We start from the raw sequence: 15931 nt of genomic DNA, 5'->3' as shown, positions 1-15931 counted from the left end.
TGGAGTTGGAGGTCTTGCAGGTGAAGCACTGTCAGGGATAGAAATAGGAGGGCTCAAAGTATAGGCCCTTGTGTTTCTGAAAGAAGAGCCTTGTGTCACACTCCAGTCTCTATATCAGCCGTTCCAGGCCACACAAAAGCCAAGGGTATGATAAAGAGTACCTTTTCCCCAGCCCCCACCACTTGGCACTTTGGACTCTTGAAGCCCATGTTTAGAAACCCTGATTATCCCAGCTTATGTACACAGTGGGAGTCAATCTCCTGCAGGTAGTGGGGACAGGAGGGGGAGGAGCTGAGTGTATTGAGCTGTGTGTACACATGTCTGTGAGCCTTGAACTTCTTTCCTTTTTGGAGAGGAAGGTAACATTGGATTCCTGGCCCACGGACAAGTTCTCCTGGCAGGACATTACATGTTGAGAGAATAGGCAATTGACATCTGGATTGCCCTCACCTAAGGTAACCTCTCCCCCGGCCCCAGCTCTTGACTCTTTCCAATCTCTGAAACTAAATCCATGCTCTAAGCAGCTTCTCTTGCCTCATATGACCACTTATGGAATTAGAGATATTTCTGTCCTTACAGCTGCCAGGATCCCCACAATGGCAATAACAAAGTAATCCTCCTTTCTCGACTGTCCTTCCTATAGAGCGCAGGCTTCATGGGCATGGAGGATGTAGAGACAGAATCTCCAGGCTCTGGGGATCCAGGGCCCTGACCCCCTCCACTTTCCCTTAGAACTGGCTGGTCACTGGTACTTATCTATAAACACAGTCCTCAACCCCCCAATGAGGTGTCCACTCCTCAATGGATAGCTATGGCTATGGCTCAAAGGGCTAGACAGGGCCTTCCCTAACTCCTGCTCCTCACTGAGGGCCCTGGACAGCCATCTTGTATTCCCTTTGCATAGTTAACTGTGTCAGCCCCTGCCATTCCTGGGCAATATATACCTTTGGGCCTTGTTTAGTTGCTGTAACTCTCTCCTTCTCAGGGGTTTCCAGATGGAATGAGCATCTCAGACTCTGCAGGGACCATAGTGCAGTAGAAACTAATGCTGGACATATAATAAAGAGTCATATACATGCCAAGAGTGTTGTCTGTGGGGAAGATGAAAAGTCAGAATGAATCTACTTTTTTTGACTGGTCTTCAGCCCATTTTTGTCTTCAGACCCACACTTGACTCTCCTGCCTCCCTTTTAGGTACTTACTTATCCCCTCTTTCTACTCAGGTCCGTGGGCCTAACTTAGTATAAAGAAAGTAGATCTGCTAGGTCTTTAATTTGTTATTATGATTGAGATTAAATCATTATCTTTCTCAGAAGTATGTGCATTTCTTGATTGATATATAATTTACAAACAATAAAATGCACAAATCTTAAGTGCAGCTTAATGAATTTTTACCTACTGTAGCAGGCTGAATAATGGCCCCCAAAGATATTAGATCTAATGCCTGGAGCCTATGAATGTTACCTTATATGCAAAAGAGACTTTGAGGATCATGAAATGGGGAGATTATTCAGGATTACCAAGGTACCCCCAAATGTAATCACTAGTCTCTTTATGAAAGAGAGGCAGAGGGAGATTTGACTACAGAGACAGAAGGCAATATGAGGACTGAAGCAAGATGCTACTTTGCTGGCTTTGAAGATGGAGGAAGGGGCCATGCATGAGCCAAGGAATGCAAGGAATGCAGTTCTAGAAGCTGGAAAAAGGAAGAAAATGGATCCTGCTGTGTAGTTTCTCATAGTCACAAGGTGGCTGACACCTTGATTTTGGCCCATTGAAACTGATTTTGGACTTCTGACCTCCAGAACTGTAACAGGATAAATGTTTATTGTTTTAAGCCACCAAATCTGTGGTAATAATTTGTTACAGTATCCATAGTAAGCTAATACATTTGTGTAAATACACATGTAACCCAGATGAGACATAGAATATTTCCATCTCCACAGAAAATTTCCTTGTGCCCCTTTCCAATTATTAGTTTCCCAAAGAGAACTATCACCATAGTTTTATTTGGATCAGGAACACTTTCATGTTACAAGGATGCAATGGTAAGAAGGCAAAAGAATGCACCTCTAATTATGGAGTGTCTGGTCCCTTATAATAGATTCGTAGAACAAATATTTTCAGGTCCTTAGCCACCCTCTTTCTGCATACCCCAATGATATTCCCAACCAAGCGTTCCAGTTAGGAATTAATGATCAGATCGCTGTGTTAGGAAGGGGTGGGTTATTAAGTAAGGGGTTGGAGCGGATAGAATTGTTTCCCAACTCAATAGTCATCTCCCTTTTCCTTCTTATGAGTAGAATCCCCATTTTTAAAGGTACCCTACCTTCCTCCTCGTAGTTCTGCGGTCCTCTACACCAGCCATAGTCATTTTATCCCCACTGCCAGCGATCAGTTTAGTTATAGGCATGATGAAATTCAGGCCACTGAGATGTGAGGGGTGGTATGCTGGGGAGATTCTGGGATTCCTGAATGATAAAAATAAACACACAGGAAGACAGGCCTTTCTACTCTATCATTGAATAGTGCCACATTTAGACGCAATGCCTGAACTGCAACCTTGTGACCGTGAGGGTTGCTAAACAGCGCACTGAAGGTTGCAAATCAGAAGGATGGAAAGAATCAGGATTTTTTAATGACATCGTGGAACTAGTGAATTAGCTAACCCCAAAGCCACCCACCCCTGGACTTATATGCAAGATAATACATCTCCTTTTTTAAATTTTATTTTATTTCAAGAAAATATGAGAGTACAAACATTTTGGTTGCATTTTATATCTTTGCCTCTCTCTAGCAAGGGTTAGCACAATACATCTCATTTTTTAAAAAAGTCAGCTGAGTTGGAATTTTCTGTTATTGCAACTGAAAGCATACGAATAGATTCAAGTGGGATGTGGACGAAGGCATTAGCTCAGCGGGGGAGGATGGAAAATGAGATAGATGGATCAAATAGCAGAAACAGAGACTTCCTGTGCTGTCCTAGGTGCTGGGCAAAGTGGTCCTCATCTCTGCTCTAAGGTTGTTAACAGCCTTGCTGGAGATAAAGACAGACATTTAGAAAGACAGAAAGGGGCTGGGCGTGGTGGCTCATGCCTGTAATCCTAGCACTCTGGGAGGCTGAAGCGGGAGGATCGCTCAAGGTCAGGAGTTCAAAACCAGCCTGAGCAAGACCCCGTCTCTACTAAAAATAGAAAGAAATTAATTGGCCAACTAAAAATATATATAGAAAAAATTAGCTGGGCATGGTGGCTCATGGCTGTAGTCCCAGCTACTCATGAGGCTGAAGCAGAAGGATTGCTTGAGCCCAGGAGTTTGAGGTTGCTGTGAGTGAGGCTGACGCCACAGCTCTCTAGCCCAGGCAACAGAGTGAGACTCTGTCTCAAAAAAAAAAAAAAAAAAAAGAAAGAAAGAAAGAAAGAAAGAAAGAAAGAAAGAAAAGAAAAGAAAGACAGAAAGGGCACACTACAGAGAAGACATATGGATAAATCTAACTTGGGTACAATTATATGGAGCCAGTCACTTTCCCACGATTTTATTAGTAAGCTTGGATATCCAGGGTTTCAGGTTACTGCTCCTTTCCATCAAGGTTGAGTAACCGTCTTGTTCCACCTACTCTCAGCTGGTGACCTTATTTTTTCACTTCATAAAGAAAACCCAAGCAATTGGGGTGAACCTCCCATACCCTCCAAAAACACCTATATTTTAATTCCTAATGATGAGGAGGAGGACACCAGGTTGGCTTCTTTACATGCATTGCCTCATTTTCTTCTCACAACAAGCTAGGTGCTAGTATCCTCATTCTACATATAAGGAAATGGTTGTTTAGGAAGACTTATCCATAGTCACATAGCTGGTGGGCAATGAAGCCAGAGTTCAATCCTAGGTCTGACTCCAAAGCCTGCTTTTTTTTTTTTCTACTATATCACTTACCCTCCCTCCCTCATTTCTTCCCTTCTTTCCCCAATTCCTTGCTCCTCCCTCCCGCCCTCCCTTCATTCCTCCCTTCTTTCCTTCCTACCTTCCTTCTTTTCCTCCTAACTTAGAGAAAGAGTTTAGAACCATGGCTTTCCCCCTTTTCCTTCTTTAGGCCCCAAGAAAATGGCAAACATTGCAGAGAAACTGTCATCAAGATATTTATGAATATTAGATGTGAGGGGCCAGAGGGGAGAGGACTGGAACAAACTGGAGGAGTAAGGCAATGGAAGATTATCAGCCATAATGGTATCCATACATCTTATTTATCTCTGTTAGGGGAAAGAAGATAATAAACTTTTCCTGAATACTAAATTCCACATGTCAATGAGAGACCCAAGTGAATGTGTCCTGTAGCAAACAACACACACAGGGCTTAGATTATAGGTGTGGGAACCACTCAATTCGACAAATTATAACTGGGTCATTCATTCATTCAACAAATATTTATTGAACACTTAACTATGTGCAAGGTACCTGTTTTCTTAACTCTAAATCGGAAGGCTTTTTTGGACAGCAAGGCATATAATTTGAAAGAAAATATCTAGAACATATGTTATAATATTAGGTCATTAAATGTGAAATGTTCAATTTCAAATCAAAAGTTTAGTTTATTATATCTCAAACAAGAAGCAGTACAATTAACCAAAGTGTGTGTCTAAACTATCGACACAGTTTTGCCATCTTAATGGTAGCTTGTTTATGCCAGCAGCTTGTTGAGAATTGAATATTTTTCCTTGGAAGTAGTAGTCCAAAGCCTGGAAGAAGTGGTAGTCAGTTGGTGCAAGGTCTGGTGAATATGGTGGATGACAGAGAGTTTCCAAGTCCATCCCCCATAGTTTGAGCAGCGTTGTTTGTGTGACATGTGGTCAAGCGTTTTCTTGCAAGAGGATTGATCTGCCTCTATTGATCAATCTCGGCTGCCTAATCACAAATATCCTCATTATTTCGTCCAACTGCTTTCAGTGACATTCACTGTAATCTATTGACCAGGTTTACATGAAGCTGTAGTGGATAATACTAGCGCTGGACCAGCAAACACACACCATTAGCTTTTTTTGATGAATATTTGGTTTTGAACTGTGTTTTGGCACTTCACCTTTATCTAACCATTGTGCTGAATGCTTGCAATTGTCAAAAAGAATCTATTTTTCATCACACATAACAATATGGTGTAGAAATGCTTTGCCTTTATATCATAACAGCAAAGAAAGGCAAGCTTCAAGACTATTTCTCTTCTGTCACCTGTTTAATTCATGTAGTACACATCTGTCCAGCTTCTTTACCTTGCCCATTTGCTTCAAATGGTCCAATATTATTGGAATAGTAATGTCAGATCGTGCTGCTAATTCACAGATAGGTTGAGATGGATTCGCTTCCACTACAGCTTTCAGCTCATCATTATCCACCTTGGTGTCTGGTCGCCCACGTAGCTCACTTTCAAAATTAAAATAATCAGAACGGAACTTCTCAAACCATCAATGTACTGTGGGTTCATTAGCCATGTCCTTCCCAAACACTTTGAGGATATTTTGAACTGTCTATACTGCATTGGTTCTATGATGGAAGTCATATTCAAAAATAACATGAATTTTTTATTTATCTATGGTTTCACAAAATTTGCTGTAAAAACTTTGAAAGATAATCATAAGCCAAAACATGTGTTTGAAAGACTAAGGATGTACCTTCACAATAGAGGGGGAAAAAAGAAGTGTCAATGTGAAATGTCAGAGATTTCAACTGTCAAACTTAGTACTTAAGGAAATCAGACATTTCATACTTAATGACTTAATACTTTTACCTGGAAGGCTGTGGGAAAGACAGAGGTAAAACAAAGCACGTTGTCCTGAAGGAGCTCTGGGTTCGGTGTGGGGGTGGGAGGATTGGGAAGAGATGGAGAAAACCACAAATGACTGTAATTCTAGGCAGCCTGTGGTATGTGCCATAATCTCTGTAGAAATCAAATGGAATGAGAGTGTGAAAGAGGGAGAGAGACATTTTGATTAGAGAGAGATCTGTATGCTGCAGTCTCCTGGTCATTAGAATTATTGATAACTTGTAAGTCGTAGTTGAAATTGTGAGAGTGAATGTTCTGAGAGGAGGTGGATGGGGAGGAGAGAGAGATGGTGGAGAGGAGAGGAGGGGAAGGAAGGGGAGGGGAAGAGGTTCCTTGGGAGGAGGCTCACATTTGGGGGAAGGAGGACAAAAAGGAGCCAGGGAAGGAGTCAGGAAGAACATGCAGAGGAATAGGATAACCAGAGTGATGCTACAGAAACTAAGGTGTAGAAGAGTTTTCCAGAAGAGAGTTTGTCTGATCTACTGCATCCCATTCCTTTTGGCCTGGGTGAGGATAGAAGCTAGGGCTTCTGGTTGGGGAAGGTTGGGAGAGGCTTTTCCTGAAGTAGCCACTGGGTGGCAGTGGTGGCGACAGCAGCAGCTGCAGCTGTGTCCAGGGACAGGCAGAGCCTAGCAAATCGAAGGCAGGTGAAATTCAGCAGAGCTAAGCCAACCTGGAGCAGTAGGAGCAGGAAGCTGGCTTGGGTTGGGGCTTCTCTAGCATAGCGCTTCCCCTTGAATGTACATCAAACCTCAAATGACACTCGTCCTCCTCTGAAGAGGCCAAGTTCATCCCTGGGAGCAAAGTATAATAATAATAATAAAATACCTTATAGATTTGTAGCATTTTATGATTTCAAAGTGTTTCCACACTTGTTAACCAAGTTAATGTTCAGAAAATCCTAAAAGGTTGGTATTGTCATCCCCATTTCACTAATGAGGAAATTAAGTTACAAAGAGATGCCTAGGATCACATAACTAATAAGTGGAAAAATAAGGATTTGAACTCAAATCCACCTGGCTTCAAAAAACCTGGGCCTAGGCCAGGCACGGTGGCTCACGCCTGTAATCCTAGCACTCTGGGAGGCTGAGGTGGGAGGATCACTCAAGGTCAGGAGTGCGAAACCAGCCTGAGCAAGAGCGAGACCCCGTCTCTACTATAAATAGAAAGAAATTAATTGGCCAACTAATATATATAGAAAAAATTAGCCGGGCATGGTGGCACATGCCTGTATCTGTAGTCCCAGCTACCCGGGAGGCTGAGGCAGGAGGATCGCTTGAGCCCAGGAGTTTGAGGTTGCTGTGAGCTAGGCTGACGCCACGGCACTCACTCTAGCCTGGGCAACAAAGTGAGACTCTGTCTCGAAAAACAAAACAAAAGAAAACAAAACAAACCTGGGCCTTTATGCAGTATCATAGTCTCAGCTGTCCAGCACTCAAGTTGTGACTGCTTCCTCCACTCCTACCTTTTATCCCACCCTCTCCCCTGCCACAGGGCAAGGATCTCCAGATTTCCCCCATCCAGGTCTCTGAGCTTTTCAAAAGATCTAGACTCTCCTCTCATTCCCAGAATCCAGCAGCCACATTCTCAGGACAGGAGGATCAGGTTCGGAGTCTCCATTGCTTCTCGGCTCCATTCAGAGCAGATTCTGCACCAGCCTGCTCACCCCTCCCCAAAGGCACTGCCCACCTTATCCTCAGAGTCCTCCACACCCAGAGTTTGCCTCTGGTGCTTAGGACGTCTATACTTACAGTCTTAGCTAGTTCCAGGAGCCCCAAAGCCAGAGCTGCTGACAATTCGGTGTTTCTTGGCCCTGGGCTCTCAAACATCTAGGCTTGTTCTTTCTACCTCTCCGCTATTCACAGCAGGGGCTCTGGGAGTGACTGAGAAATGAGGGGTGCTGTGTAGAAAGGGCTGGAGTCTGTAAGGGAAACTCATGGGCTAGTATCCTTAGGGAGGCGTGAACTGCCTCCTGGTCATCTCCCCTTCCATGTATAACAGACAACTCAAAATTCACAGGCTGAAAAATGAACTCCCGATCTTTCCCCAGAGCGCTCCTCTCACAGCCTGCCCTGTCTCTGTCAACAAGAACTCTCTGCCTTCACTTGCTCAGGGCAGAGACTTTGGAGTCATTTTTGACTCCTCTCTTTCTCTCACACCCCACAGCAGTAAATCTTGCAGTTTCTATTTTCAAACTCTATCCAGAACCTGACCACTTCTTACCATCTCCATCACTGTGGTCCAAGCTACCACCCTCTCTGTTGGCAATAGCCTCTTGCCTGGCCTGCCCCTGGACCCCCAGCTCTGCGGTCCATGCTCAGCATAGAGCTGGCCAGTGAGTCTTCTCAAAGGTAAATCAGATCATGACACTTCTCTCCTCTAAACCTTCAATGCCCTCCCAGTCACTGAAAGTAAAAGCCTGAGTCCTTATAGTGGCCTCCCAGGACCTTCGTGACCTTGTCCCTATCAAACTCTCTGACCTCATCTTCTACTTTTTCCTTTCCTCACAACACCTGGTCTTTATTTAAAACAGCAATCCTCTATTTCCCTTTTCCTTCCCTCTCTGTTCCCCTTCCTGCCTTTATTTTTCTCTATAACAATTATCACAATCTATGTATTTTACTTATTAATTTTATTATCCCCCAGTAGTATGTAAGGACCATTAGGGTGGGAGTTTTCATCCATTTTGTTCACTCCTAGTGAACTACCAGTGCCTAGAACTGGACCAAGCACATAGTAGGTTCTCAGCAAATATTTGTTGTTTCTTTCTTGGATCATGGCCAGTGGCTTAGACAGGCAACTAAGCATAGCAATGAAGTCATGGATGGGAGAGCCTGGCCCAAAAGCAGGCCTGCCTGGGTTCAAATCTTGACTCAACCACTAATTAGCAAAATACTTAAACTCTCTGTGCCTTCATTTTCTCATGAGCTAAGTAGAGACAATAATATCACTTACTTCATTAATAAGTATAAAGTACTGAGAACAGTGCCTGGCACACAGTACATGCTAAAAGCATTTGTTATAATTACATGCATATGGAGTTAAGATTTGTACCAGTAGTTGGATTTTCTAAAAGTTTTCAGTGTATTGTCTTGCACTTGCCTATGTTAAAATTCATTTCCCATGTTTCTGCTCACTTACACAGACTTGTATGATTTTCCTGTAATTTATTTATCTCCATTGGCCTGGCTCCTCATCTGTAAACTTCAATGTTTCCTTGTGCGCTCCCTCTTACAGTCACTTGGAAGCTGTTAAATAGTAATCTCACTGGGCTCGTTTCCCAATCTGTACAGCGAATGGGTTGGACTAGATCATCTCAAAGGGCCTTTCTAGCTTTTACAATCTCCCAGATGGGTGGAGGGACAGGCCCCACCCTCAACTCCGCCCCCTTGGATATGCCCTCTGGCTGCCAAAGGGCTAGGTGACAGAGTCAGCTGAGCTCAGCTTCAAGGGGACCAGGTAGGAGACATGCCAAGTTTCTTGGGTAAGGGTGGCAATGGGGCTCCTGGGCTCAGGCAGGCGGGGGGAAGGTGTCAGAGGTCAGCGAGGTTTGGAGACACTGGGACCAGGGCAAAAGGAGAGGTGAATGAAGGCACTGTGGGGGGAGACGACCCTCTTCACAGGTACACAGCTGTGATGATGAGCTAGGAGACAATTTGGGTCTGGGCATCTTCCCACTCTGGATAGTGCTAGTCGCCTCTATCCTCTTCAGCTAGCCAGGCTGTGAAGGATAGAGTCAGCTGCAGAATGAGAACAGCCCTGAGCCACCACTGCCCTCCTAAGCCCCGGCACTGCCTGCTGCCCACTGCTCCCTGGGCTGGACCAAGGGGTGGACCGACGGAGCTTGGGCAGGGACTGGGCTGGCTCGAGTGCTCCTGGACACACTCCTTGCGGTGCTCCCTAGCGCTTCAGCCACTGCTCTCTCTGCTCTCTGCTTTCTTGCCCCAGGTCAGGGCTGAGGAGCCAGGAAAATCCAGCCACCCTCACTTCTGCCCTCTCCCCCTCTAGGAGGGCCATGGCCAGTACAGAGTCCTTGCTGGCGAGATCCGTAAGCCCCAGCCCAGGTCCTGATGACAGTGAGGTGGAGCTCGACTGCTGGTTTGACGAGGAGTTCAAGTTCATCCTGCTGCCTGTGAGCTATGCAGTTGTCTTTGTGCTGGGTCTGGGCCTCAACGGCCCGGCCCTCTGGCTCTTTCTCTTTCGCCTCCGACCCTGGGATGCCACGGCCACCTACATGTTCCATTTGGCGTTGTCAGACACCTTGTATGTGCTGTCACTGCCCACCCTCATCTACTACTACGCAGCCCGCAACCACTGGCCCTTTAGCACTGGGTTATGCAAGTTCGTCCGCTTTCTCTTCTACTGGAACCTTTACTGCAGCGTCCTTTTCCTCACCTGCATCAGTGTGCACCGCTACCTGGGCATCTGCCACCCACTGCGCGCACTACGCTGGGGCCGCCCTCGCCTTGCCGGCCTTCTCTGCCTGGCGGTCTGGTTGGTCGTAGCCGGCTGCCTCGTGCCCAACCTGTTCTTCGTCACAACCAGCACCAGAGGGGCTACCATCCTGTGCCATGACACCACTCGGCCTGAGGAGTTCGACCACTACGTGCATTTCAGCTCGGCAGTCATGGGGCTGCTCTTTGGCGTGCCCTGCCTGGTCACTCTGGTGTGCTATGGGCTCATGGCGCGGCGCCTGTACCGGCCCTTGCCAGGCGCCGCCCAGTCATCTTCTCGTCTCCGTTCTGTCCGCACCATCGCCGTGGTGCTGGCTGTCTTCGCCGTCTGCTTCGTGCCTTTCCACATCACCCGCACCGTTTACTACCTGGCGAGGCTGTGGGAAGCTGACTGCCAGGTGCTGAACATCGTCAACGTGGTCTATAAAGTGACTCGGCCCCTGGCCAGCGCCAACAGTTGCCTGGATCCTGTGCTCTACTTGCTCACGGGGGACAAGTATCGACGTCAGCTCCGGCACCTCTGCAGTGGTGGCGGGCCCCGGCCTCCCACAGCTGTCTCCTCCTTGGCGCTGGTGTCCTTGCCTGAGGACAGCAGCTTCAAGTGGATGGCCGCCCCCCCAAGACAGTAGCTGCCCTCACCCTGGGGCAGACAGGTTGTAACACTGGAAGCCGAGAAGCGAGAGAAAAGGGGTGAGTGCAGGGCAGGGGTGGGGAACAACAGTGATGCCTGCCAAGGCGCTCCTCCTCTTCTCCAAGCTCTGGAGACAAGCCCTTACCCGGAGGAGTTGGGGGAGGCAGGGAAATCGTGTGTGACCCCATCTCTCATAAACCCTTCAGCTGCCCTCTCTTTTCTAGCTAAAGACAGTAGCAGCCACTCCTCCACCTCTACTTCTGTCTCTTTGTGTCTGTCCCTTCCTGGAGCCATTGGTCCTGGTGCTTGGGCCTACAAGACTGCCTGGAAATCTTCCCCGGTCTTTCGTGCTCCATTTTCCCCACGTCCTCCTGCAGCACGCGTTTCTGCAGCCAGCCAGAGCGTTCACCTGGATGGGTGGAGAAGGCGGAGTAGTCAGGATGGGCCTGACGCATGCGATGGTGATAAGGTGATAAGCAGAATGAGGAAGTGGGAGCACCTTACATATCGCATATCACATAAGCGAGGATGTGCCAGACATAGCACCTACACCCACTTCCTGCTTCTCCCTTGAAGACAGGATAGTTTTGCCTACTGAGGTGCTGAAATAGGACACAATCCCAGGGAGCTTACAGGCCAGGGTCCCCACAGGCAGCTGGAAGGCTGGCACTGTTGAACTGGTGTGCAGTACGAGTTACAGTCCTATCATGGGGTGGGGACACTGAGGAGCCTCAGGGGCCAGGACCCAAGCTTGTAACAGCCTTTGGAACAGGAATGACACTGGATCTCCTTTATGATGTTTGCTGAGAACATATCTGACAGCTCTCCTGTACTTAATGAAAGGAAGGCTTAGACTGAGGGGGAGGAGCTTTTGCGTCCATACGCTGGAAGTTCCAGCACCGAGGGGTAGAACAGGTCTGTGCAGAAGATGGGGTGGGGACAGGCATTGATGCCCAGAGCTGGTGCTCCACTGATCTCTCCCCTTTTTCTAGCTGCTGCCCCAGATCAATGATAACTCTGTCACCAGCTCTTTCAGATTGGACTTTAGTGGTGGCTGCAAGGCCAAGACGGAGAACTGGGACTGGGATGGCTCCCCTCAGAGTTCCCCACCCACTCACTCCTCTCTCCCAGTGCCATCTTAGCATGTATGGGATTATAGGATAGAGTTGGGGATGTGGAATTTGGGAAGCTAAGCCCTAAGGCTTGGGAAGTAAGGAGTTCTGGACAGGCATTCATGAGAAGGGTGGGCTCACACTTCTAGGCCTTCTGAAATCAACTTCCAGCCTATTGGTCTCCTGAGTCAGTCCCCAGCCTTGCCTTGCCTTGTCTCACTCTTGATGACCTGTCTGATTTCTGATCTAGTGATACCAAATTCTCACTGGCTTCTAAGGGATCTGTCTCTGGAGAGCATGATTGGGGTAGACTGTAGGAAATAAAAAGGACTTCAGTGCCCCAAGGTTTCTCTTTTTGCTCCCACTTTCTCCCTAGACATGCAGGATCTTCCTGCTACACAGGGCTCCTTCAGGTAGGAGTAAAAGAACTGGCCTTCTTCCCTACTTCTTACTAGTCTCCCAGTCTCATGGCCATTGCCCGGGCTGTTTCATGGCCTGTTCCTCATCTGCACTCTCTCCCTTTTATTCCTATGACCACGGCCTCTTTGCCCATCACCTCCCCTACCCACCATCCTCACCCAGTACAGCTGCTCTGTACATCACGACTGGCGCAGCCTCCTCCATTTCCTCAGTCCCTTTAACTCCCGTAGACGTGATGGAGACAAACTGCCTGGACTTCGTGGTCTGCTACTTTAGGGCTACCATCTTTTATAGTTTAGCTTTAGTTAAACACCTTGACTTTTACCCTGGGCTAATCTTCTCCCTCCCAGGACTGGAGGGGATTGCAGATGAAGCCAGATCACAAGACTGGCTTGACCCACTAAAATTTCATGTCCTAGAACTTCTCCTAAGCTCTCATTCCTCTTAGCTGCTATGGAACGTTCTCTAGGAACGCAGCAGGCTGTTTCCTGTCTTCTCCACCTTCTCAAGGCTCCAAGTTTATCCTCCCCTTGTGACCTCTTAGAGTTACCTTCCTTCTGCAAAACTGAGAAGCTTTAATACCTCTACTTTGCTCTGCTTCATTCACGATAACTCCACTTCAATATCTGCCTTGTCTTTCTCCCTTTTTTCCTGCAGTCCCAGAATAAGAAGTGATCCTTTTTCTTATTCCTTGTTTTATCCCTCTTCATTGTTTTCAGTCTCTTCCATCACTGAATTCATCCCATCTTTAAGAAAAAGATACAAACCAAACAAAACCAAAACATTACCACTGATACCTTAACCCTGCTGTCTCTTCTAGCTACCATTCTCTTCATCTTTATTCATTTCGCTGTCAAATTTCTGGAAATAATACTACAAACCCCATTTTCTCACTATGAAATCACTCTAAAGGGTTAAACAGTTAAAGTTGTCTGAATCTGGTTTCCTGCACTCAGAAGAATAGAAATTATCTCTTAAGTAAGTCCTTTAACACTCCTCTCTACCTTCATCCTCTTTGACTTCTCTACCTCAGTTGACACTGTTGCATGTCCTCTTAAATTATTTCCATTTTTCCATGTTCCAATACTTTGCCAGTTTGCATACATATATATTATATGTGTAATTACATATATATTATATGTGTAATCTATAAATATCTTTTCAAATTCTTTTTAAAATTTAAAAATTTAAATCTTTTTAAAATTTAAAACTTTTTATTATAAATATTTTCCCTGTTGCCACAGTCTTTCACATTTATCATTTCAATGACTACATAAAATTACCATCCATAAGTAGATTATATTTTATTTGGCTATTTCCCTATTATTGGACGTTTAGGTAACTGTCAATTTTTTTCTGTGCTTTGAACATCTTAACGTGCATGGCTTTTTTCTTCTTTGTAATTCTGTGTCTAGGACAAGTTCTCAGGAGTGGGATTACCAGACCAAAGAACATGAATGTTGTTATGGCTCGTGATTTCCGAAAGGACTGCACACATTTTCAACACTGCAATGATATATGAGTGTCCAGTTCCCTTGCAGCTCTAGCATCAGACTTTATAAGAAATCTTTTTGGATGGTGAAAAATTATTTTTAATAATTTTTCATTTCTTTGATTATTCATTGAACACTTTCCCATATGTTTACTATTTGTATCCTTCTTTGATTGGCATCTTATTGGTCTTCTTGTATATCTAAATGTATTCTTGGTTTAATATATATTAATCCTTTGTCATATTGGATATAAGTATTTATCCCATTTATTTACTTTTAATTTTAGTTCCTTATTTTAGTCCCTCCATTTAGAATTTCTCTCCTGCTTTTCTCTCTCTGATTACTTTCTCTCTATCTCCTTTGCTGGCTTCTCTTTCTCTTTTACTCCCTAAGTGAATAGATTTCCTGAGATCTGCCACAGAGTCATAGCATGTGGAGATTATTTAATACCCTTCCCCCATCACACCATTGATTTTCTTTCAGAGAGAACATATTTCCAGGTGAATACAATTCAGTTGACTCATAGTCCTTGGCAGTACCTCAGAAATCACTTAGGGCTTGAGCACCCCGTCACTTTACAGTGGAGGAAATTAGGCCCAGAGAGCTGGCTTGTCCATGACTTAGTAAGTTAGTGCAGAGCAGAGACTAAGCCAAGGTCTCCTGACTCCCAGGGCTGGTCTGACCTTTTCCCAAGCTCCTCCTCTACATCTTCAATTGCATACTACATAGTTTCACTTGGACCTTCCATTGTTACTTCCACTCTCACGTGTCAAAAACTAAACTCATCGAACCAGTTCCCCTACATGTCTCGCTCATTTCTGTTCATGGCATCTTCTTTCCTCAAGTCGCCTAGGCTTGAAAATTTTCAGGTAAGTTCGATTTTTGTCTCTTCCTATTTCACCAGGTTCTGACATTTCTTTCTTCATCTTGCCGATTACAATTGGCCTTCCTTTATGGTCCCAGCACTACCATTTTTAATACTGGCTCTTGTCACTTTATTCCTGACTGACTGTCACAGGCTCCTGACTGCTCTTCCTTACCTCCAGTCTCTCCCCACCTGAACGCATCCTCTACAATGCGCATCGCCAAAGTAATCTGCCCACACACTGCTTTCAGAGTTCCACCCTCTTACTCAAAATCCTTTCATAGTTCCCTATTGTCTATAATACAAGCCCAAATCCTTTAGTCAGAAATTCAAGAGGGCCTTTGCAATCTGACTTTCTCTTCTTCCCTAATACAAATCTCTCTTCTCTAGCTAAATTGATCTCCTCATTCTCTCTCCAAACAAGACCTGCACTTTCTCACCTCTGCACCTTTATTCATCCTGTCCCTCATACTGGAATGCCCTCCCTTTCTTCTCTGGCTGTCATTTTCCTACCTAGTTTCCAAGGCCAGGCTTAAGTCCTACTTCTTGTCTGAAGCCTTCCCTGCTGACTCTTACTCACAGCAACGTTCCCCATCACTCCTGAAGTAATTATTGTCTACATCAGTCATTTGGCACTTTTATTATCTTCGACATTACTTATCGTATTATCTTGAATTGTTATTTAATTCTTCCTGTGTGTTTCTCTTGAGTTTCCACTTGTAAACCCCTGGAGTGACTGTGACAGAAAAGAAAGGGCATAGGACTGAAAATCAGAAGAACCATGTCTGAGCCTTGGTTCTGAAAGTATGGTTCAAGTGTGTCACTTCGGATGAGTCACTTAGAATCCTTGAGCCACAATTGCATCATCTGTAAAAAGAAGATCATAATCTCAGCCTTAAGTACTCCTTCAGATTCTGGTGAGGCTCTGCAAATTTAGAGAGCTAAGCAAGTATAAGTGGTTGTTATTCTATCGTCCCATTTGCTTAATAAATGGTGCTTGATAAATATTTTCTGAATGATTGCGTGTCACTAATTGTTGTTTCTGCTCTTGGGTATATTTCCACTTTGAGAGGCCATAGGAAACTGAAGGAATTAAAGACCTAGGGAACTGTAGGAGCAGTGGGAGTAGGGAGGGCATTGGAAA

General features: G+C 45.3%; 2 protein-coding genes across 2 annotated transcripts in view; one reads left to right on the top strand and one right to left on the bottom strand.

The window, feature by feature from the left end:
• Positions 1-9827: 9827 nt before the first annotated feature.
• On the top strand, positions 9828-10895 carry P2RY4 (pyrimidinergic receptor P2Y4). Its single transcript, XM_012736174.2, has one exon. It carries the CDS (start codon positions 9828-9830, stop codon positions 10893-10895), a length of 1068 nt encoding a protein of 355 aa, XP_012591628.2.
• Positions 10896-11151: 256 nt separating this feature from the next.
• LOC105855297 (diacylglycerol O-acyltransferase 2-like protein 6) overlaps positions 11152-15931 on the bottom strand; it is a 59451-nt gene continuing 54671 nt past the window's right edge. The window contains exon 12 of the mRNA XM_020285060.2: positions 11152-11306. Coding sequence (XP_020140649.2) covers positions 11152-11306 — 155 coding nt within the window. The remainder of the gene's footprint in view (positions 11307-15931) is intronic.

This window comes from Microcebus murinus, chromosome X (assembly GCF_040939455.1).
Source record: "Microcebus murinus isolate Inina chromosome X, M.murinus_Inina_mat1.0, whole genome shotgun sequence".
Classification (NCBI taxonomy): Eukaryota; Metazoa; Chordata; class Mammalia; order Primates; family Cheirogaleidae; genus Microcebus; species Microcebus murinus.
Note: the sequence above shows the minus strand (reverse complement) of the source record. Positions and strands in the feature narration are given on the sequence as shown.

Excerpts from the sequence above, each read along its gene's own strand:
- P2RY4 (XM_012736174.2), top strand. The coding sequence starts at position 9,828 with ATGGCCAGTACAGAGTCCTTGCTGGCGAGATCCGTAAGCCCCAGCCCA.